The 22,999-nt window shown below is 34.7% G+C and overlaps 1 protein-coding gene across 6 annotated transcripts in view; it reads right to left on the bottom strand.

The window, feature by feature from the left end:
* The window catches only part of SYCP2 (synaptonemal complex protein 2), a 79,557-nt gene that overhangs the window by 10,240 nt on the left and 46,318 nt on the right, over positions 1–22,999 (bottom strand). For 5 of the 6 annotated variants that reach the window (XM_081832496.1, XM_081832497.1, XM_081832495.1 and 2 more), the window contains 16 exons: positions 22,190–22,289; positions 21,179–21,336; positions 19,289–19,358; positions 18,935–18,992; positions 18,263–18,396; positions 17,682–18,121; positions 9,280–9,407; positions 8,471–8,507; positions 5,993–6,063; positions 5,846–5,903; positions 5,322–5,377; positions 4,826–4,883; positions 4,209–4,377; positions 2,223–2,260; positions 1,560–1,730; positions 32–230 (listed from right to left, as the gene is read on the bottom strand). In XM_081832496.1, coding sequence (XP_081688622.1) covers positions 32–230; positions 1,560–1,730; positions 2,223–2,260; positions 4,209–4,377; positions 4,826–4,883; positions 5,322–5,377; positions 5,846–5,903; positions 5,993–6,063; positions 8,471–8,507; positions 9,280–9,407; positions 17,682–18,121; positions 18,263–18,396; positions 18,935–18,992; positions 19,289–19,358; positions 21,179–21,336; positions 22,190–22,289 — 1,945 coding nt within the window. The remainder of the gene's footprint in view (positions 1–31; positions 231–1,559; positions 1,731–2,222; positions 2,261–4,208; positions 4,378–4,825; positions 4,884–5,321; positions 5,378–5,845; positions 5,904–5,992; positions 6,064–8,470; positions 8,508–9,279; positions 9,408–17,681; positions 18,122–18,262; positions 18,397–18,934; positions 18,993–19,288; positions 19,359–21,178; positions 21,337–22,189; positions 22,290–22,999) is intronic. The other variant, XM_081832500.1, reaches the window with a different exon arrangement.

Genomic DNA, 22,999 nt, shown 5'->3' with positions numbered 1-22,999 from the left:
TTGAATAATTAAAAGAAAAAATGATACTGACATCTCATTACTTCTATAGATGACGGGCTCCCAGATAAGGATATAGGAGATAAGCCAAGGCTATTATCCCTTATAGCATCTTTTAGGAGAGCTGAATTTTTCCATCCTTTTGATATATCCTTTTGTGTTTCAGCAGAGAAGGTGTTCTTTTGTTTCTTTGGAAGCTTCATGGTTTTGCTTCTGGAATGGATATTCTCCTCCTAAATGTATTGATAACTTTCAAATCATACTTGAATGCAAATAATTTATACTTAGACACATAAAACAAATTGTGCTGAAATACTAAATATCTTCTATTACTATTTACAGGCATAACAGGGGCCTCAATATGAGTAGTGAAGGGCTTTCTAATATATTAGAAGACATATGACAAATTCACAGGAAAATATAATACATGGACTATAATAGCTTAAGAAATACAAACAAAATGCTGTAAGGAGAAAATTATATTCAATTTGGGGAAACCAGAAAGAGTTCTTGGATTTCATGGTACCTGACATGCTTGGGAGTTGTAAATGCAGATGGTGAAGGAAGACCTCCTAAGGCCAGGGGACCCTGATAGAGCACAGGGGGTGGAGAGTCACGGGTCTCGTTGGGTATATGTGTTGCCAAAGCGAGCACGTCACAGGTCCCATTTGGGAGTCACAGGTTACTCCATCTGTTTCAGCTCTGGGTATATACCAGGGAACTGGGGAAATGAGCTTGCAGAGGTATTCTGATGCACTGAATATTTCACTATGTGGAGATTTTCAGGGTTTTTCTTTGAAGAGGGATAAGAGGAGAGGGGGCTTGGGAAGACTTAGCCAGCTATATGTATAGTAAAAGAAAGTAAGAAGTGATAGAAAATGTGGAGATAAGCTATAAAGTCCTTAAAATCATCTAAGCAAAGGGCAGCAAGGTTATAAACAGGGGAGGTGGAAGTTCAATGCTGGGAAATCAGAACAGTGTACCTTTATCTCTCTGAGCCTCAATTCCTCATTTGTAAAATGAGATGTCGACAGAGTACTAGTCACCTATGGTACTTAAGAGATTTTAAGCAGTTAAAGTACTTAGCATAGCACCTGGCACACTGTAAGCACTGGGTGGTGGTTTTGTTTTTTACTTTGTTAAAAAAGCTTTAAAGCACAGATGGCTACTGATGCATCTGTAACATTACAAGACAGAAACCAGGGATGGACCCAGGTGGGCAGTGAATGGGAAGAACCTCAGGTCCATTCAAGAGAAAGAGTCACAGCTTCCCAACAGTCTGTACTTTTCTGAAGTAAAATTTTGGAAAAATCAAGCATTTTTCTAATTCAAAGATATTATCTTCAAGTTATCATTTTCCTAGAGTCAAACATCTGTTTTGGAACATTAATGCCAACTTATCACAAAATTGCCTAAAGATCAATTTTCAGTCTATAAAATTTCTCATATAGAAGGTTAAATCTTAAAATGTGACAAATTTGACATTTCTGCAAAAATATATTCTATATTTAGTATTTTCACAGGCTTTTCAGAAATTTTTAACCTGAATTGTATCTATTTACCTTTACTAGCAATTTCTCTTTAAACGAATGTGAAAATTCTTGTTCACTCTCTGATTCTGAATTTGAAAGATCTTTATAATTTTTTTTGGTTTTTGCCGCTCTTCGTGGAAGTCTGGTTCTCCCATCTGGAACTGTCTCCTCTACCTTTTTGGTGATGTTTTTGTTGGGTGTCTTTAGGAGAAAAATTTCTGAATTATTAGATCAATATTTGAGATATAAGAAATACAAGCTATTTTCTATAAAATTGGCACTGTGACAAGAAATACATAAAATATTTGTAGGAATAAAAAAGATTCTTAACATTTTTAAAAGACGGGATTTTATCTTTCTGCCCAAATATCTTCTCTATACCTTTTTTTTATCCCTGTCATTAAAGCTCTGAGAGGCCTGGTATATATTACCTAACTTACATAAAAAAGAGGAGAGGAAAAAAGAGAAGCAGAGATATGAAAAGTTCCTAAAACCACAGAATAAAATAGACCTAAAACAGGCCAACATGATCCAAAAAGGCAGAAGGTAGGAGGATGCGTGCAAAGGTTAGAACAATTATAGAAAAACAAGTAACAATAAGGATAAAATTATGAGATGAAAAATGAATTTTTTTACATGACAGAAGAAAAATAATTTTAAAGTGATGTTTGAACACAAACTTCTTGGCTTTACCACTTTAGATCTTGGTTGTCCCCTTTCTAAAGATGATCCTGCAATTCAAGAAAATAAGTTTTTCAAATAGATAAGAACTGGCATTAAAATTTATTAGAATATTTTTGCATAGAAGTTAAAATCATAACAAGAATATATCTTTAAACTCATTCAAAAATTTAAATTACAAGATGATCTGAGGCTAAATTGACATTGATAACTTTATAATGTTTGGTAGGATATGAATTACCAGTTTCCTTTCTCCTCCTTTACATCCTAAAACTTTTTAAACATGCAAGAGAATACATAAGTTAGAAAGTGAACACCTATATACATCTACCATTCAATTTAAGAGCTGGATTATGAATAATTATGTATCCATTTATGTGTATTCTCTATGATGCTCAATATCCCCTCTGCCAAGAGGGAATATTTTCATTATCCTGAATTATTTCTCATTCACTTGGTCTTAAAGTTTTACTTCACAGATATATATCCCTAAACAATATAGTGAACTTTATAAGACAGTATCATCTCATAGGTAATATTCTATGATTTGCTTTATTTTTCACCATTGTTTCTAAGATTCATCCATATTTGCTGAGAATAGCTTTAGTTTCTATTCCCTTTTTTGCCTTTCAAGCACAATCAACTTTCTAAATATTCTCTGAAGCCTAAGAAATGGGATTATCCAAGCCAAGGAAGCAATGAAGTTCTGGGAGAAAGATCTTCCAATCCTGGCAATAAGCCAGCCCCTACATATTGACTTGTAGTCATTCAGCCATTTAAACAATTCACTCAGAGGTTCAATTTTAGAAGTATTTACTGATGACAGTATTCTACTCTCTGTTACAAATGACTGTAAACTCCCTGAGAGCATGTGAATCTTATGTTTCCCCTTGGCTTAGAACACACTGCTTCAAAGTCCAGACACGTGACCAGATGCAGTACATCTTTCAGCATCTCCCCACAAGTCTGATCTGTGTTCCAAGTACCCCAATACTGCACTCCCTGCACTAGCACGTGATGCTCTTTCAGACTTGTCTCTTTTATAGATGATAATACTGCTGCTTCTCTTCCTCATATACAGGATAGGCTTCATCTGTTTTCAAGATTCAGCCTCATTTATGAACACATGCCAAACTTCATTTCCATATTTCTATTTTTACTTCTATTTAAGCCATCACTGGTCCCCCCGACACAAGCACAAATGTTATGACTGGTTATTTTTATCCTGACATAAAAAAGCTGATTCCCTTAAAATATGTATCAATTTAAAAGTTGATTCCCTTAAAATATATATCAATTTAAAAGTTCAGAGTTATGTTGTCTTCTTTTAAAAATGAAATATATGAAATCTTCGTGTTTTAGCAAACAATCCATTTTCCTGGATTAGGAAAATGCATTAGGTCTAGCTAAAAACCCATACCGCAAACTCTTAATCCAACTACTTCAAGAGAGTCACTAGACAAAGCAGAAGCCATATGCTGGGAAGATAATCTGTGGAAGATTTAGGCAAAAATATTTCTGCATGAAAATTGTTTTCCTTACAATATATCTTTATATGAATTCTATGTGAATTCCTAAAAAGTATATGCGTTGGGTATGACAGGAAATGGGATGTGCAAGATTTGATTTTTGCTTAGAGTGTTGGTTTCATGAATACTTAATAATACATCATTCATAATAATTGCTAAATAACTGAATCACAGCCATGAGTAGACAAACGAGAGTATGCATGAACCGAAAATATGACAATCATATTTTGTGTCTCTAAGACCCCAGTAAAAAAAATAATTTATATATAACCATATTACTAAAAATAATAAAACAAAAAACAAAACCACTGTGGTGGTGTGGTGTATTTGCTCTTCTTTTCTATTCACAAGGCTATGTAGTTATAAATACTAACTACATATACAAATATACTTATCAACCAACAAAACATTCCATATAGTTGAAATGGTAAAATCATTTGCAACATTTCTCTAAAAAGTGATTTCTTACTTGATTTCCCACTTTTAGGTTTCTTCACATTTTTATTTCTGCTATAGTCTACTAGCTGTGGTTTTGATTTTGGTTCCTTTAGCCAGCTAACATCAGTCTTGCTGTCATCACATCTGTATTCTGTGTCAGTATCACTAAAGAGATTTTTCTTTTTAGGATTTGTTACAATCTATAAAAAAAAAAAAAAATCCTTGTAATAGATGAAGAAATGTGTCTCATTATATACTATGCAAGGTAAGTTAAGCCAAAAAAAAAAACAACCCCAAAGAGCAGAAAAACTAACTTAATTTTTTGGCATACTAATTTACCTGGCATTAAGGAAAACATACCTAGAAAGTCTCTCAGAAATCCAGATCAGAGATTGAGATTCATAATTTGTTGTTGTTAAAACCACTTATGACCACAGAGACAAAAGCCGATGTCATCAAAGAAGATAACTAAAGCTATCATATCTTTTATTACTAGATGATTACAAATAGCTCAGAGACCATGCCAAAGTCATAGCAGGCACGTGGATAATCTCACAGAGGGGGAAAAATCCAAATAATTGTTTTCTAGATCTGTGATCATCTTTGGCATTGGAAAATTATTTTTAAAATAATTAGGATATAACTTACTCTTTTATCTGTTGTTTTGAGAGAAGTTTCAAGTTCATCATGATTCCTTAAACCTATCCTTAAACAAAAATATGCATTAATTTTAATTAACTTTATTATTTGCTCTCTTAAGGTAACATACACCGGACAGTTAGACCGGAGTTTTCAGCCTTGTTCTTTTACTAATTCACTATATAATTCTGGCCAAGTTGCTTATGCTCTCTGACCTCAGTTAATTGTAAAAATAACAAAGTCAGATGAAAGGACTAAGTCCTTTCAGCTTTATCATCTAAGAGACACAACTAATATTAAAAGTACATAGAATCCGCATATTAATTTTAGAAGCAAAGGCTGAAATATTAGAAATATAATGGGGGTAATCATGCCAGTAGCATTTTTATTCATTCTTCTCATATATTAAAAATTCTCAGACAAACTGGGAGGAAATATTGAAGAAAAAGAACAACTGAGAAGTTTATTTTAATTTGATACATCTAATTATTATAAAAGCACCTACAATTTTATTGAATTATCCAAACAGGCTTCTGTAGCTGTAGCTTGAAATTCCTGGATCTATATTGTGAATAAACATTAAAATTTTCTTAGTGTTGAAATAAGGCAAACAAAAATTAAAAAAATAAACATATAAAATCTGGTTTCTATTACTTCCTATCATAAGATGCATCTAATAAAATTAATTTTGCTAAAATATTTTTATATTTAAGAAGAAAGCTAATACTATAAAATATACTAAAAACATAATAAATAGGAGTAATTATTTTAAAATTTCTTATATCAAGAAGGAAAGTGATTTTCTTAATGTAGTAGTGTGAGTCCCCCCATAGCCCAATTACCCATTTTTCTCTACTTTAGTCCAAAGGATTTGAAAGGAAACCAAATATACCTAAGTTGGTGCCAAATAAATTCTAAAATATTTTAAAGCATATCTATAAGAGAATGGAAACCAAAAAACACACTGTAATAAACTATACAGTGAATACAAAATAAATACTAAATACAAAATACTGATTTCTAGCTTACTCCAAGTTTTATAATAGGCTCATCAGCTCCATTCAAATTAAAATTGTAAACATCATTCCTGTAAAAATGAAGAGAAATATTAACTCCATTATATAATAAATTTTCTTCAAATATGAATTAAACTAAGATCTATGGAAAATTACTTACAATGGGCATTCAGAAGTAACATTAACAAAAGTAGTCTTCAGTTGTCTATAACTTTTTTTCTGAACCTTTTCCTAAATACAAAAGAAGTTTATATAACATTCAAACTTGTACATTCGTATACTTGGCAAACAAACAACATATGCAATTACAGTTTCATATATTTTCTACTTGTTTCTACTCATGTTTTACATCTGTAATGATTTCCTTTTTTTTTTTTTTTAAAGATTTTATTTATTTATTTGACACAGAGAGAGAGAGAGCAAGAGAGAGAGAAAGAGAGAAAGAGCACAAGCAGGGGGAGCGGCAGGCAGAGGGGGAAGCAGGCCCCCACCGAGCAGGGATCCTGATGATGGACTCGATCCCGGGACTCTGGAATCATGACCTGAGCCGAAGGCAGTGGTTTAACCAACTGAGCCACTCAGGCGCCCCTGTAACGATTTCCTTAATGTAAACTGAATAAAAGTATTAAACATCCACACCTATAAAAATTTTGAAGACTTTAAGTACTAAGAGCATAATTGAAAGTACCATAAATCAAATATAAAATGTAAATATAAAATATAAAATTAAATATAAAATGTAAATATAAAATTAAATATAAAATATAAATTAAATATAAAATATAAAATCTAAGAGCATAATTGAAAGCACTGTAAATTACATCTTTATTTGCACTGACACTCCTGTACATAGGTAAATGCTATCCTACAAGCTGAACCTTAGTGATTTTAGAATCACAAAACAAGCACGTTTCTTTTCTTCCCAGACTCATTTGCTTTAAAGTCGTAAATAGAAAAACTTTGGGAGAGACTAAGGTTTATGTAAAACCACTATTAATATCACTAAATGATTGATTACTGAACAGAAATACTCTGAAGTCTAATAAGTTGGAAATATTAAAACTATTCATTTTAGTTGTTATTCATATTAAATTTTACTATGTATTTTGGCTATTTTATATATAATTATTTGTATTATTTCAAAGTTTATCCCTTAATATATTATTCCTCTGATCACTTATCTCGGTTATCTTTTCCAATAGGATTTTTACTAGCATTTACATACACCTGTTCAATTCATCTCTTGTGTGTTAGCATGTGTTAGTATTACAGAAGACACCAAAAATAAGCCAAAATATTAAAAAGGATACCAAAGGGAGCGAAAGTGTTATACAGGATACAAAGATGATTCTAAGCAGAAACATGCTAATTAGAAGACACAGGAAAGATAAAAAGAACTGCAACAGTGAGTAAAATATCAAAAAATGGTACAAAGAAATCGGGTGTGTAGATTCAGAATTCTTGCCCATTTGGATTTTGAGTCAGGACACCTTGGAAGTTTTTAAAAAGAAGGCAGACTCTGAAGCAAGACTTGCAAGGAGGAATCAAGTTCTGATTACCAGAAAAGAATGTGAGAGCATGCTGACTCAGTTCAAATTTTTTTCTGAAGAGGGGAAGAAAAAGAGAATAAACACTTGGAAAAGACACTTCAGGGAAGCTCAAGTTCTTCTGCTTCAGCGAAAGGAGACGTGCATAGGGAGCTAATACTAGGAAATAAAGATGGACTTTTCTTTTTTTTTTTTTTAAAGATTTTATTTATTTATTTGACAGGGAGAGACACAGCGAGAGAGGAAACACAAGCAGGGGAAACGGGAGAGAGAGAAGCAGGCTTCCTGTGGAGCAGGGAGCCTGATGCGGGGCTCGATCCCAGGACACTGGGATCATGACCTGAGCCGAAGGCAGACGCTTAACAACTGAGCCACCCAGGTGCCCCAAAGATGGACTTTTCAAAGGGACTAGGAAGCCAGCCTGAGTCTCCACTTAGTAAGCAACAGGGACCAAAGAAGGAATTGGAACAAGAGAATGGCCTGACGGGAGCTTTAAAAAGAAAAAAAGCTTGTACTGAATAGAATGACAGCTTGGCAAGAGAAATACTAGAGGCAAAAAGAATTACATAAAGGCTATTGCAATAATCTAGGGACGAGAAATTAGAACTCAAACTAGGAAAAAGGAGTTGCATGGGCAGCAGAGGGGAGATTTAAGAGGAACATACAGAAGGTGAACCTCAAAACTTGAAATTAAAATGGATAGAAACTGTGAAGAAGAAATCAAAGATAATTGGTATTTTAAGCCTGAATAGTAATTTTTTTAAAAACAAAAAACAGAGACTTAAGGATCTTAATTGTCAGAAGAGATGGGATTAACTAGGGAAAAAAATGAAGATAAAGATTTATGAATCAGGTACCAGAAAATGAAAAGATCACACTCACATATGGAAAACAAACATTTCTTTTTGAAAAGCCGAACAGAAAGAGGACTATTTTGAGTAGTTGCCACTAAATTGTCGGTTGTTTATCCATTTATCAACATGCTGAAAACACTAATTCCACCCTATACTGTGATTCTATTTTATGTTTACAGTCAAATATCATATAGAGTTTGACTATACATTTGGTGTAGTTAAATAAATGAAACCTACCTTACTGAGCTGTAGATCAGATTTGTTTGAAAAACCACTATAAGAAAGGTTTTGTCAAAATTAAAAAAGCAATTCAGTATCAGAATATTCTTCATAAAAGCCTTTTTATATAAGGTAAGACATTTGGGTCACTAAGTTTACATTCAATATGCTATAAATATATATATAAATATTTTTGCAACTTCACTTGTAGCAAATAACAACACTAACTGTTAATAAGCTGAATCATTCATGCAGTAGGAGGTGCCAAGCAATTGGAAATGAATGGTTCTGCTGGGAGAAATTGTTTTGTGTCTTATCTTAAGGCCAGAATTAATTTAAATATGAATTAACCACCAATCAACCTGTAAAGAAACATTTTGCAATAAGAAAAGAACCTTCAGAAAGACTGCCAACGAAAAAATACATATTTACTATATAAAAGTAACTCATTTCAGTTCATTTAAATTTCATGTTTCATTAAGCAATATATTTAAATATATTTAGTTTTACTCATCACTAGGCTCAATAAATAAAATCCTAAAATGTCTATATCCTAAAGATTTATTTATGAAATGGTATGCTGTATCAATATGGTATTTTTGATACTTTATAAAATGTAATAATCACCTACTACAATGACTAATTTCAAAGTCAGTTCCCTTCCTGTATAATTTAAACAGCTACTATTTTTAAAAGTAAATAACTAGGTGTTTTCTACTGGAAAGTTGTATTACTTGAACATGTTCAAAACTAACCTTCTTAAAATGGTGTAAAATAATTTAGTTGTATGTCAGAAGAAAAATTATGTCTAAAATTTAAGAACATACCTGTCAATCAAAGACTCCTTGAATTTTCTTGTGGACTTTATGTCATCCTTTGGTTTATACCTCTTATTAATTTGGTTTATCAAGGATTCTGCTGCATCAGTAAATCCTTTCTCTTTTGACTTTCCTCTCTGAAACAATTTATAAGTTACTTTAAAGCTCTACCAGTAATCCTTCAAAGGAAAATAAAGGAACATTTAAGAAAAATCTGGTTCTATATATAACTACAAAGAGAAATAAAGGAGGTAAGAAATTATTTAGGAAGTCTGGGCTTTGTTAGGCATTAAACAACATAGGATAAGATTTAACAGTTTACAGAATGGTGCAGAGTGCTCTGTAGAGAACAAAATAAAAATTTCTATCCATGGGAAAAAAAATCGTATTAAAAACTAAAGGAAACTAAAATCAATACATCTCTAGCCAGGTTAGCTAAGGGGAAAAAAGAGAGAGAGAGAGAGAGAGAAAAGACAGGAATTACTACTATCAGAAATGAATTAGAGGCTGTCACTCTTATAGACATTAAAAGGTAAATAAAGGAATATTATGAACAACTCTTTGCCCACAAATTTGATAACCTAAATCAAATGGGCCAATTCCTTGAAAGGTAAAATCTACCAGAACTCATACAAGGAGAAATAGATCATCTGAATAGGACTATACCTATTAAAGAAATTGAATAATTAATACTTTTTTTTAAGATTTTATTTATTTGTCAGAGAGAGAGAGAGAGAGCACACAAGCAGGGGGAGCGTCAGGCAGAGGGAGAAGCAGACTCCCCGCTGAGCAAGGAGCCTGACGCGGGACTCAATCCCAGGGTCCTGGGATCATGACCTGAGCCAAAGGCAGCTGCTTAACTGACTTAGCCACCCAGGCGTCCCTAATTAATACCTTCTAAAACAGCAAGCACCAGGCCCCAGATGGGTTTACGGGTGAGTTCTATCAAATACTTAAGGAAGAATTATACCAATTTTCCACAATCATCCAGAAGATAGAATCAGAGGGAATACTTCCTAACTCATTAAATGAAGCTAGTATCATCTTTACACCAAAATCAAAGATAATACAAGATAGGAAATAGACCTTACAGACCACTATCTCTCATGAACATAGATAAAAAAATCAACAAAATATTAGCAAATTGTATTCAATAATGTTTAAAAAGAATTATATACCACAACTAAATGGTATTTATTCAAGGTATGAAAGTCTGATTCAACATTTGAAAATCAATCAACATAATGTATCATACCAACAGGCTAAAGAAAAATCATATAATCATATCAATAGATATAAGAAATGCATTTGACAAAACCCAATACCCTTTCATGATAACAATTCTCAGAAAACTAGGAATAGAAGGGAATGTCTTCAGCTTGATAAAGAACATCTTCCAAAAAAACAAAATTACAGCTAACATTATACTTAATGGAGAAAAACTACATGTTTTCCCACCAAGGTCAGAAACAAGGGAAAGATGCCGGCTCTCACCACTTCTATTCAACATCAAACTGGGAAGTCCTATGAATGCAGTAAGACAAGAGAAGGAAATAAATGGAATACAGAATGGAAAAAAATGAAACTGTCTTTGTTCGCAGATGACATCATTGTTTATGTAGAAAAAAATCTCAAAAAATTAACAAAAATACTCCTGGAACTAAAATAAGCAAATGTGATAGCACAGCTGAAGGATATAAGGTTAATATACAAAAGTTGATTGCTTTCTCATAAGCTAGTAATGAACAACCAGAGTTTGAAATTATATTCCATTTACATTAGTACTCCCCAAAATGGAATACTTAGGTATAAATCTAACAAAACATGTACAAGATCTATACATGACTAGTGAAGAAAATCAAAGACTAAATAAACAGAAGGAAATTCCACATTCATGATAGGAAGCTTAATACTGTCAAGATGTCAGTTCTTCCCAACTTGAACTACAGAATCCATGTAATCCTAATCAAAATCTCAGCAAGTTATTTTGTAGATATCAACAGAATGATTGTACAGTGTATATGGAGAAGCAAGACAACGAGAATAGCCAATATAGTATTGAAGAACAAAGTTGGAAGATTGACACTACCATACTTTAAGACTTACTATAAAGATACAATAATCAATATAGAGTGGTATTGGTGAAACAGACAAATAGAGTAATAAAACAAAACAGAGAGCAAACAGAAAGCCCAGAAATACCCTCATTTATATAGTCAACTGATCTTTGACAAAGAAGCAAAAGCAATGCAATGGAGAAAGGACAGTCTTTTCAACAAATGATGATGGAATAACTGGACATCCACATGCTAAAAAACAAAAAAACAAAAACACAAAACAAAAAACAAATCTAGACACAGAAATTACACCCTTCACAAAAAATTAACTCAAAAGGGATCATAAACCTAAAAGTAAAATGCAAACTATAAAACTCCTCGAAGATAACAGAGGAGAAAATCCTAGGTTGACTTTGGGTTTGGCAATGCCTTTTTATGTATAACACCAAAAGCACAATCTATGAAAGACAAAATTGAGAAGTAGAACTTCATTAAAATTAAAAACTTATGTTCTGTGAAAGCCACTGTTTCAAAAATAAAAAGGTGAGCCACAGACAGAAAGAAACTTTTTGTAAAACACATATCTGACAAAGGACTTGTACAGACATACTGCAGAGATCCTGTGGTTTTGGTTCTAGAACACAGTGATAAAGCAAATAATGCATTAAAGTGAGTCAAATGAACTGTTTCCCAGCACATATAAAAGTTACGCTTACTCTATGCTGTAGTCTGTTAAATGTACAATAGCATTATGTCTTAAAAAAAAGTACATACCTTAATTAAAAAATACTTTAATGCTAAAAAATGCTAATCATTTGAGCTTTAGCAAATTGTAATCTTTTTTCTGGTAGAGGGTCTTGCCTCAACGTTGATGCCTGCTGACTGATCAGGGTAGTGGTTGTTGAAGGCTGGGGTGGCTGTGGCAATTTCTTACAGTAAGACAACAATGAAATTTGCCACCATTGACTGACCTTTCCTTTCATGAGTGATTTCTGTGTAGCATGCAATGCTCTTTGATAGCATTTTACCCACAGCAGAACTTCTTTCAAAATTGAAGTCAAGCCTCTCAAACCCTGCCTATGTTTATCAACTAACTTTATGTAATATTCTAAATTCTTCACAGCATCTCCACCATGAGTAGATTCCATCTCAAGAAACCATGGTCTTTGCTCATCCATAAGAAGCAATTCCTCATCCATTAAAGTTTTATCATGAGATCACAGCAATTCAGTCCCATCTTCAGGCTCCACTTCTAATTCTAGTTCTCCCGTTGTTTCCACCACATCTGCAGCTACTTCCTCCACTGTAGTCTTGAACCCATCAAAGTCATCCATGAGGGTTGGAATCAACTCTTCCAAACTCCTGCTAATGTTGATATTTTGACCTCTTTCCATGAATCACTAAGGTTTTTTTTGGGCGGGGGAGAAGGGAGAGAGAATCCTAAGTACGGCTCCACGCCCAGCATGAAGCCCGACACGGGGCTCAACCTCATGACCCTCAGATCATGACCTGAGCCAAAATCAGAGTCGGATGCTTAACCAAATGAGTCAGCTGGGTGCCCCATTCACAAATGTTCTTAATGGTATCTAGAATGGTGAATCCTTTCCAGAGGCTTTCAATTTAGTTTGCCCAGCTTTATGATACGTATTTCTTAAATAGTAAGACTTGAAAGTAAAAATTACCCTTGGAGCCATGGGCTGCAGAATGGATGTTATGTTAGGAGGTATGAAAACATTAATTTCCCTGCATATCTCCATCAAAGCTCTTGAATGACCAGGGGCACTGTCAGTCAGAAGTAATATTTTAAAAACGAATCTTTTTTTCTGAGCAGATCTCAACAGTGGGCTTAAAATATTCAGCAAACCATGTTGTAAACAGATGTGCTGTCACACAGGCTTTGCTGTTTCATTTATAAAGCACTGGCAGAGTAGATTTAGCATAATTCTTAAGGCCCCTAGGATTTTCAGAATGGTTAATGAGCACCGGCTCTAACTTACAGTCACCAGCTGCATCAGCTCCTAACAAGAGAGTCAGACTGTCCTTTGAAGCTCTGATGCCAGGCACTGACTTATCTCCAGCTATGAAAGTCCTAGATGGATCTTCTTCCAATATATTGCCTACATTGAAAATCTCTTTAGTGTAGCCACCTTCATTAATTATCTTAGCTAGATCATCTGGATAACTTGCTGCTTCACCTTGCATTTTTATGTTATGGAGATGGCTTCTTTCCCTAAACTACATGACCCAGTCTCTGCTAGCTTCAGACTTTTCTTCTGCAGCTTCTTTACCTCTCTCAGCCTTCATAAAATTGAAGAGAGTTAGGGCCTTGCTCTTAAGTGGGCTTCGGCTTAAGAGAATTTTGTGGCTGGTTTGAGCTTCTATCCAGGCCACTCAAACTTCCTCCAGAACTAATAAAGCTGTTTCACAAGAGGCCGAGGTTTTTTGCTCATATCAGCTTTCTGCATGCCTTCCTCATTAACTTAATCATTTTTAACTTTTGACTTAAACTGAGAGATGTGTGACTCTTCCTTTCACTTGAACACTTAGAGGCCCCTGTAAGGTTGTTAACTGGCCTAATCTCAATATTGTTATGTCTCAGGGAACCGAGAGGCCTAAAGAGAGGAAGAGACATGAGGGAACTGCCAGGTGGCGGAGCAGTCAGAAAACACACATTTATTAAGTTTGCCATCCTATCGGTGCAGTCATGGTGCCTCAAAAAATTACAATAATAACATCAAAGAACACTGATTACAGATCACCTATAACTAATATAAAAATAATGAAAAACTTTGAAATATTATGAAAATCACCAGAATGTGACAGAGACATAAAGTTAGCAAATGTTGTTGGAAAAATGGCACCAATGCATTTGCCCAATACAGGGCTGCCACAAACCTTCCATTCATAAAAACACGCAGTATCTGTGAAGTGCAATAAAACATGGCATGCCTATATCTAAATTATACAAAGAACTGTTAATATTCGACAATAACAAAGAACCCAGTTAAAAAATGAGCAAAAGATCTGAATAGACAACTCACTAAAGAGGACATTCAGATGGTAAATAAAAATATAAAAGGATGCTCAAATTCATATGTCATTAGGGAATTGCAAATTAAAATGAGATGCCACCAAGCACACATAACAATAGCTAAGATCCAAGACGCTGACAACACCCAATATTGGCAAGGATATAGATCAACAGGAATTCTCTCATCTGTTGCTCAGAACGCAAAAATGGTACAGCCCTTTTTTCCACTTTTGGAAGACAGGAAGTTTCTTACAAAACTAAACACATTCTAACCATATGATCCAGCAATCATGCTCCTTGGTATTTTCCCAAGTGAGCTGGAAGATTATGTCCACATAAACCCTGCACAATGAACGTTTACAGAAGCTTTATTCATAACTGTCAAACCATAGAAACCAGCTAAGATGTCCTTCCATAGGTGAACATCTAAGCAAATCTTGGTACATACATATCATGGAATATTATTCAGCACTAAGAAGAAACGAGCTCTTAAGCCATGAAAACACATGGAGTGAGCATCATTGCTATTGCTAAGTGAAAGAAGCCAATCTGAAAAGACTACATACTATATGGTTCCAACTCTATGACATTCTGGAAAAGGCAAAACTACGGAGACAGTAAAAAGATCAGTGATTGCCAGGAGTGTGAGGGGGTAGGGAGCAGAGGGGAATTTTAGGGCAGTAAAACTATTATGTATGATAATGTAATAGTAAATACCTGTCGCTATATACCTATCAAAACATACAGAATATGTATACAACACAAAGGGTGAATTCTAACCTATAGACTTTAGTTAGTAATGTACTGATATTGGTTCATAATTTGTAACCCATGTACCCACTGATGTAAGATGCTAATAATGGGGAAACTAGGGTGTGGGTGAAGGGGATATGGGAACTCTCAGTGTACTTGTACACCTGAAACTGCTCTAAAAAATACTATTGTTTTAAGGGTGCCTGCCTGGCTCAGTCAGTGGATTGTGCAACTCTTGATCTCGGGATCATCAGTTCGAGCCCCACGTTTGGTGTTGGGATTACTTAAAAAAAAAAAAAAAGGTAAAAAATACTATTACTTTAAAAATGGAAGGACTACAATTATCATCTGCATAATTTTCAGTAATTTAGCTAAGAGAAAACTCCCCACAATACTCTTAAAGATATGAGTTCTCCTGATTCTAGTCATTAGTTTTACCTTTTTCTGGGAATCAGGCATTTTTTTTTAAATTATGGTAAAATACAATAGAAACAAAAAATTTACTTTTTTTTTTGCAAGCAAGTCAAAGTGGGGGTAGGGAGGGTTGGGCAGAGGGAGAGGGAAAGAGAGAGAAAATCTCAAGCAGGCTCCACGCCCATCACAGAGCCCAATGCAGGGCTTGATCTCATGACCCTAAGATCATGACCTGAGTGGAAATTAAAAGTCAGATGCTTAACAGACTGAGCCATCCAGGTGCCCTGTTTTAATCATTTTTAAGTTTATGTTTTTATATGTAGTAGATCATAAGTTACTATTTACTGTCTCTTGAGATTACTTTACTTGGCTTGATAAAAATGTAGCCAAAACAGGGGCGCCTGGGTGGCTCAGATGGTTAAGCGTCTGCCTTCAGCTCAGGGCATGATCTCAGGGTCCTGGGATCAAGCCCCATATCAGGCTCCTGGCTCAGCGAGGAGTTTGCTTCTCCCTCTGCCTCTCTCCCCTGCTCATATTCCCTCTCTTTTTCTCTCTCTCTGTCACATGAATAAAAAAAAAATTTTTTTTAAATGTAGCGAAAATGAACCTCCCCTAAAATAGTGAGTGTATGATTTAAGAACTTCCAGCATAATTGGAGCCAACTTGGGAAATCTGTATCGCCACCGAGCTGCAGAGGTTCTGTTTCTCTGGGTTAATCTAGTGAACAGGAAGCAGGATCGGATGACTACCTTAGAGGAGAGTCATCATGCATGTGAGTGGCAGGAAGTCCCGTATAGTAACACAGGGAGCAACACTATGAAAGACTGAAGAGAACTTCTGGAAACAGGAAGTTGGGTTTTAAAAAATCAGAGCATAGTTTAGAAGAGATGATCAGTTTCCAGGGTCCCAGGAAAAAAAACACTGACTAGCTCAGGGAATAATTCTAAATTCCAAAGGAAACAGTTTAAAATAAAAATTGAAGAACATTCAACATTCAGACAAAAAGAACTTACTTCCCCTGCATCTGAAGAACTAAATAGCAGCTAAGACTAGAAAGAAAAGTAGCATACTAAGAAACAAGAAAAAGTGACTCAAAAGGATTTGGTTAAAGAAGAATGTAGCCAAATCAGGCACAGAAAGTGAATTGCAGATTAAAGACAAAATAAAAAGGATGGTCAAGACAAATGAAATAATGTCTAAGTATAAACAACAATTACAAATTATCTATTAAGTTTTTCATTTGCATATAGAGGTGCTCCAATACATGGACATTTTACATCAACTCTATGTCCAGGTATTAATACCACTCTGGAAGATATATGAAAATAGAAGGCTATAAGACCTGCATATTCTAAGCAAGAGTGAAAAACAGATTCTATTATTGGCAGTGGAATGTATTCTAATTAAAAAGTTTTCTTAATCTGCATCTTGATAGCAATGGCAAAAAAATATTTATGGTAACTACTAAAAAAAGTAAACTTTTGGTCTAAAGTATGGTGCAGACTAGCTAAAACTGTCCTAGAGATGTCCTACAGATGATTACTCTGAAGGAAAAGGGAAAGACTCCAACAGGGATGAGCAACAGGACAGCAGAAGACAGTCTCCTGCACTCCGCCTACATCTTTTCCTTTTCTTTGAAAAAACCTGTCAAACTCTAATGCAATAATCCAAGAAATGGTTTCAGATGCTACTATGTGCAGAACTGAGCTAGGCCATGCAGGAAAACAAATGATGAATAAACACAGTCTTTACACTCTAATAGGCTATAACAAGGAGAAAAATAGACACAAATAACCATTTATTAAAAGAAAGGTAAGCACTGTTAAGAGAGGTACAGACAGTTCTATATACATGCTCAAAGCATCTGCCGGACAGAGTGGAAGAAAACCATCAGGAGGACACAAGGAGCTGCAGGGTGCATTCACACCACACCTATTTACACACCTGCCCTGCACTGGTTCGGGGGTGGGGGGACAGGGACTAGGATGAGGTGAGAGAGTTCAGGAGGCACTCACTCTCAGACTGGAGACTTGAATTAAAGAACAAGGTCTCACAAATGTTAAATCTGCAGCAATCCATCAAGCTTCTTTCACTGTCTTATGCCATTAGGTAGGCATACTATAGGTATGCAGACACCAAACACAATGAAAGCTCACCATTTTTTTTTGTTTCAAATCCCAGGAATTAAGTTCAGATGTTAATCTTTTCCCTGCTTTTCTATGACTTTTCACATTTTTTCTAGGAGAAGGGCTTTTATCACAAATAGCAGTATTCACATCTTTTGACAGTATGTATTTCTTCCTATAGATCAGAGATTCTTCAACTGTCTTATTTAGGAGAACGGACTTAAAAGTAGTTGCAGATTCAATATGCCAATCACTTTGCTTGGTATTTTCAGTATTTTTCTGCTCCGAATGTTTAGCATGATTTAGTCGTTGCTGAGTGTCTCTTTTGCACACTCCTACTTTTGCTTTCTCTATTTTGTTATGCTGCATTGTTTTTTTCTTATATTGCATCTTTTCTGTTTCTTCAGAATTATCCTCAGATATTGAAGAGGATGATTTTTGTTTCCTAAGTTTTTTGTTCACAGTAACATCTAATGGAAAAATAAAAACCAATCCTTATTAAATAAACTGGTAATACATAAATTTGTTAAAATCAAAGATATTTATTAGACATTGCAAGAAATGAGTATTTCCCTGAGCTACTATTGTGTACAGAGAAAACAATGTTTCACCTTGACTGAATATGTCTCCTGATGAAGTATCTGCTCTTTGGTTATTACATAGATTAATATTTGTTACAGGAGTCCAACAGGACCATTTGGAGGGCATTTTTCCCCCATAGATGTTGTCCAAAACACCACGTAACCTGGAAAATAAAATAACTTGCTTAATGTATTACAAAACATTAGCCTATGACTCTGACATGAGACCTTGATTTTTTTTTTTTTTAGTCAATGTTTATTGATAGCAGTTCATTAGTCAAGTATGAAAATATTTTGGTAAGTCATTAGGAAAGTTAAAACTTACTATGTAACTGATCAGATTAAAAACTATTATTAAAAAATTCCATTATTGCTATTATTTGATATCTACTTAAATATATCTCACATATCTTACATGTTCTACTGTGTATTTAAACTAGGTTAAATTTCTTCACATTCATACTTTATTATTTTAAAAATCTCATTTTAAGTCTCTCAATTTGGAAAAGAGTAATGTTGGTGGCTATGAAAAAAACACAGACTATTCCCCATTGTGCAATCATAGTAATACTTGAGCTGATTACTGTGAGAGCCAATACTACATTCTAAGAATATAAAAGCCTTTTCTTTTAAATGTATTACATTTATATAAAAACAACATTAATATATACTAACTTATTTGATGGTTTTGTTCATACTTACACAGGTTTATCTATTTTCTCCACTGCTTGGGAATCTGGAACGATATCCTGCAGGTCATCTAAATAAAATAAAAATTATGGCATTTTCAATTTTTTGTGCAGTTGGCAGGGTAAAATGGGAGTTGGTATAGAAGTTGATCAAGATTCACATTATTAGGATACAGAGATTGATCTTCTTGGAAATAGAGATTGTATTATATTTCCTTGTAACCTCTAAGTTCCTTTCATAAAGCCATATGCATTCATTCTAAATCTTTCTTTTTCAAATCAATGAAAGCCAGTGGAGTTAAAGGGAAATATGAAGTGTATACATTTTTTAAAAGAGAAGGTGAAATTAAACCAAAAAAGTACTTACTCATATTTTGGTTTGGGAATTCAACAACCTTATTTTCTGTCTTCTTTACAACTTTAGCCATTTTGATATGCTATAACACAGAGGAGACATGGTAATGTAAATTTAAATCAAGGCATTACATGAAAACAACTCTTAAAAGTCAGAGTATTAAAGTTTAAAACCTTTAAAATAATTTGCCTTGCTATTAAAAGTTGGATAGTATTTCTATTGTTTCATAAAGGTTATGCCCATTCCAGAATGCTACTTACTCTAAAACATAAGAAAATAATTTTCATTACAGACAAGGCAGAAGAGCCTACAAACTTTCTGATCTCATCCACAGCTAGTACAATAATTCCATTCTCATCTGTAACTGACAATTTCTAGAATCACCGTGGCACATCTCCTACTGCAGCTGATCTCACAGCCTGCATTTATTCTGTCTTTTCACTAACATACACACAAGAGTTGGAAATTCTAGAATATTAAAGGATTCTGTAAAGTTGTGGCCACTGAACAGGTAACTTCTTGCCTCCACCAAGGTTCCCTCTTTTCATAGCCACAGATCTGATAACAATCTGCCATCACTCAGAAACACACGCCCTCTGGGCTAAGACACAGTCCCTCATGCTGGCTGTCTTCACTACTTGGTCTAGCAGGCAGTTCTCCATCCCAGGACAGGAGCAGTAGGAAAGCATGCAGGTATGTGTTGGCTGTCACGACGACAGAAGGGCTCCCTGACTGGAACAAGCAAGCCCGGGTCTGGGATGCCCACCATCCTACCACACTCAGGACCACACCACACCACTGAACAACAGCACCCTAATAAAGGAACACTCAGCTGATTAATTTGAACAATTACTTTTGACTTTTTTTCCCAAGTATCTTCAACTCTTGCACCATTCATCCTTTGGCCACATAACCATTTTTTTAAAATCCACCACCTATTCCTTTTTACTGTGCTTTGTTGGAGAAAAATGACACATAAAATTCACAGTCTTAAATTGAAAGGGCCTTCAACCTAACACCTTTACTTACTCTTCATTATCCTTCACTTACCCTCCCCATTATCTTAGTAACTGTTTCAAGTCTTTACACCCTTGAGCCCTCTACTTCAGCATATCGCCAAGACAAATTCACCATGTTCACCTCATACTTCAATGAAAACAAAAGCTGTTAGGCATTTCTCATCAACAAACTTACTTATCTGTATCTCTGACTACCTCACCTCACAAAGAAATAATTTTCTCTCAGCTGTTCTCTGTTCTGTCCCTTCAACTACCTGGAATGAATGCCCTTCTCCTTGATGTCCATTTGACTAACCTTTATTGATCCTTCAAAAACCAACTCACTCTCCATCTCCTTAAGGAGCATCTCCTGATCTTCACCCTCCCCTCCAGCTCTGCGGTTAGGCACTGCCCCTCCACTAGGTTCCTACTGCATCTTATATGTACAATCTGAGAACATTTATACAATATTATAATTATCTTATTAATTTAATTTCCACACTAGAACTTTGAGATACTTAAGGACAGAGTCCATGTGTATCTTACATTTCTAGCAGACACTAACTTGTATAATAAACTAAAGAATGATGGCAAGTCCATTTCTCCTACTGAATACATAAATCAGAGTTATACTGAAGGGATATTCCTCAATTTTACTGTTAGCACAGTAAGTAGGTCCTGTCAGAAGGAACTGACTTTCAAAAACAATAAATCATACATGTACACATGTATGTATGTATATATATATATGTATGTATATATATATGTGTGTGTGTGTGTGTGTGTGTGATGGTACTTTAAACAAAGTGAGGCCCTCACTGCTTGCAAAAGAAGTTAGCTCAATATGTATTTCTACAATAGATTGATAAAATTAATTTTTAAAAATGTTTTCAAAGTAAATTACTTTGTCTGTATTATCTCCACTATTTCTTCCTTCAGATGGTCTAGATATAAGAAATACAGCATTATCCACTCCACTTTCTGATGTTTTAGGTGTATCAGGTTTTTCTGCAGAACTCATCATTTGCAGTGGTGGTTTAATTCTTCCTCTTCGTGGTGTTGCTAAAAAGGAGGACAAAGGACTGTAATATTTATAGGGCTTCTAAAATTACATATTGCTATTATTGAGGTACTTTTTAGATGAGGAAGGTAAAAAAGGGAGGTGCTAGGATGGGTCCCAGGTTTCTGGTTTAGATGAATAAAGCATACAGATGCCATTTACCAAGGTAAGAAAGAGACAAAAAACTGGCAGAGAGGGTGGAAAGATGAATTTATTGTGAAGCCTACCAGACATTAAGTAACTATCCAGTAGGCAATTGGATTTTGGAAACAGAAGGTCACTATTAAATTGTCATATATACTAAATAAGACTGTGCTTTATAGCAGCTAGTATGTAGTATTTTTTTTTTATTTGTATTTAGTCCTTAGTATGTACCAGGCACTGTCTAAATGTTTCATAATATTTCTCATTGAGTGAATGAATGATTTTTATTTAGTCTTCTAAACACCTTGATGAGATAGACACTTTAGTTCCATTTTATAAAAAGAAAACCGGTTCTAAACTTAACTAGAGGATAATCTGTACAAAGTACACACCTGGGGGTAGGGAAATAAGCCCAAGCATCCTGATTAATTCAATGTTCTATCCACTATGTTACAGCTGACTCTCAAATTACAATAAGTTATTAATGCTGGGTATTAATACTTTGAATAATGTTTACATGTTAATAACCAATATACCTTTCATAGAAATTTGAAATTTCTTGACAATTAGAAGACATTTGTGGTTCATATCTTAATAATTTCTATATCTCCAACTTATCCTCTATGTAAATTATGCCCAGAATATCTCTGAATTAAAAAATGTTGATTTTAAAAATGTTTGTTAAAAGTCTTTTAAGACTATAAAACTTACATGTGTTGATTAAAAGAATTGGACTTCTCACAGTGTATCTGTCTGCACCAGGAACAATCATTGATGCTTCAGACATTTTTCTTTTGCTAGGAGTAATTATCTGAAACCACAAGAAGCAGCCACAGTAAACACACATTCTGTTTTGAAATTAAATATTCTGTAATTTTATCCATAGCATTTTACCTTGACTACACACAAAGGACATATGGTACTTCTTTAAAAGATTTTATTTATTCACTTCAGAGATAGATGGAGAGAGCAAGAGAGAAAGCACAAGCAGCGGGGAGAGCAGAGAGAAAGGAACAAGGAGACTCCATGCTGAGCACAGAGCACCACCTGGGGCTCAAACCCAGGATCTTGAGATCATGACCTGGGCCAAAACCAAGAGTTGGATGCTCAACCAACTGTGCCACCCAGGTGCCCTGATATACGGTATTTTATAAACCACATGATAACCAAAAATTTCTGTGTTTTAGGCTGACTTGAAAGGTTTTACCCTAATATTTAGTATTGAATAGGTAGCCAAAACTTGTTTTAAAAAGTATTTCTAAAGTCAAACAGAGAAAGACATGTATCATATGATCTCACTGATATGAGGAATTCTGAATCGCAGGAAACAAACTGAGGGTTGCTGGAGTGGGGGGTGGGGTGGGAGGGATGGGGTGACTGGGTGATAGACACTGGGGAGGGTATGTGCTCTGGTAAGCGCTGTGAATTGTGCAAGACTGTTGAATCTCAGATCTGTACCTCTGAAACAAATAATGCAATATATGTTAAGAAAAAAAAAAAGAAGAAGAAGGTAGCGGGAGG

This window comes from Leptonychotes weddellii, chromosome 10 (genome assembly GCF_054177405.1).
Source record: "Leptonychotes weddellii isolate Sample4059 chromosome 10, ASM5417740v2, whole genome shotgun sequence".
Taxonomy (NCBI): Eukaryota; Metazoa; Chordata; class Mammalia; order Carnivora; family Phocidae; genus Leptonychotes; species Leptonychotes weddellii.
This window is presented reverse-complemented; position numbering and strand designations above follow the sequence as displayed.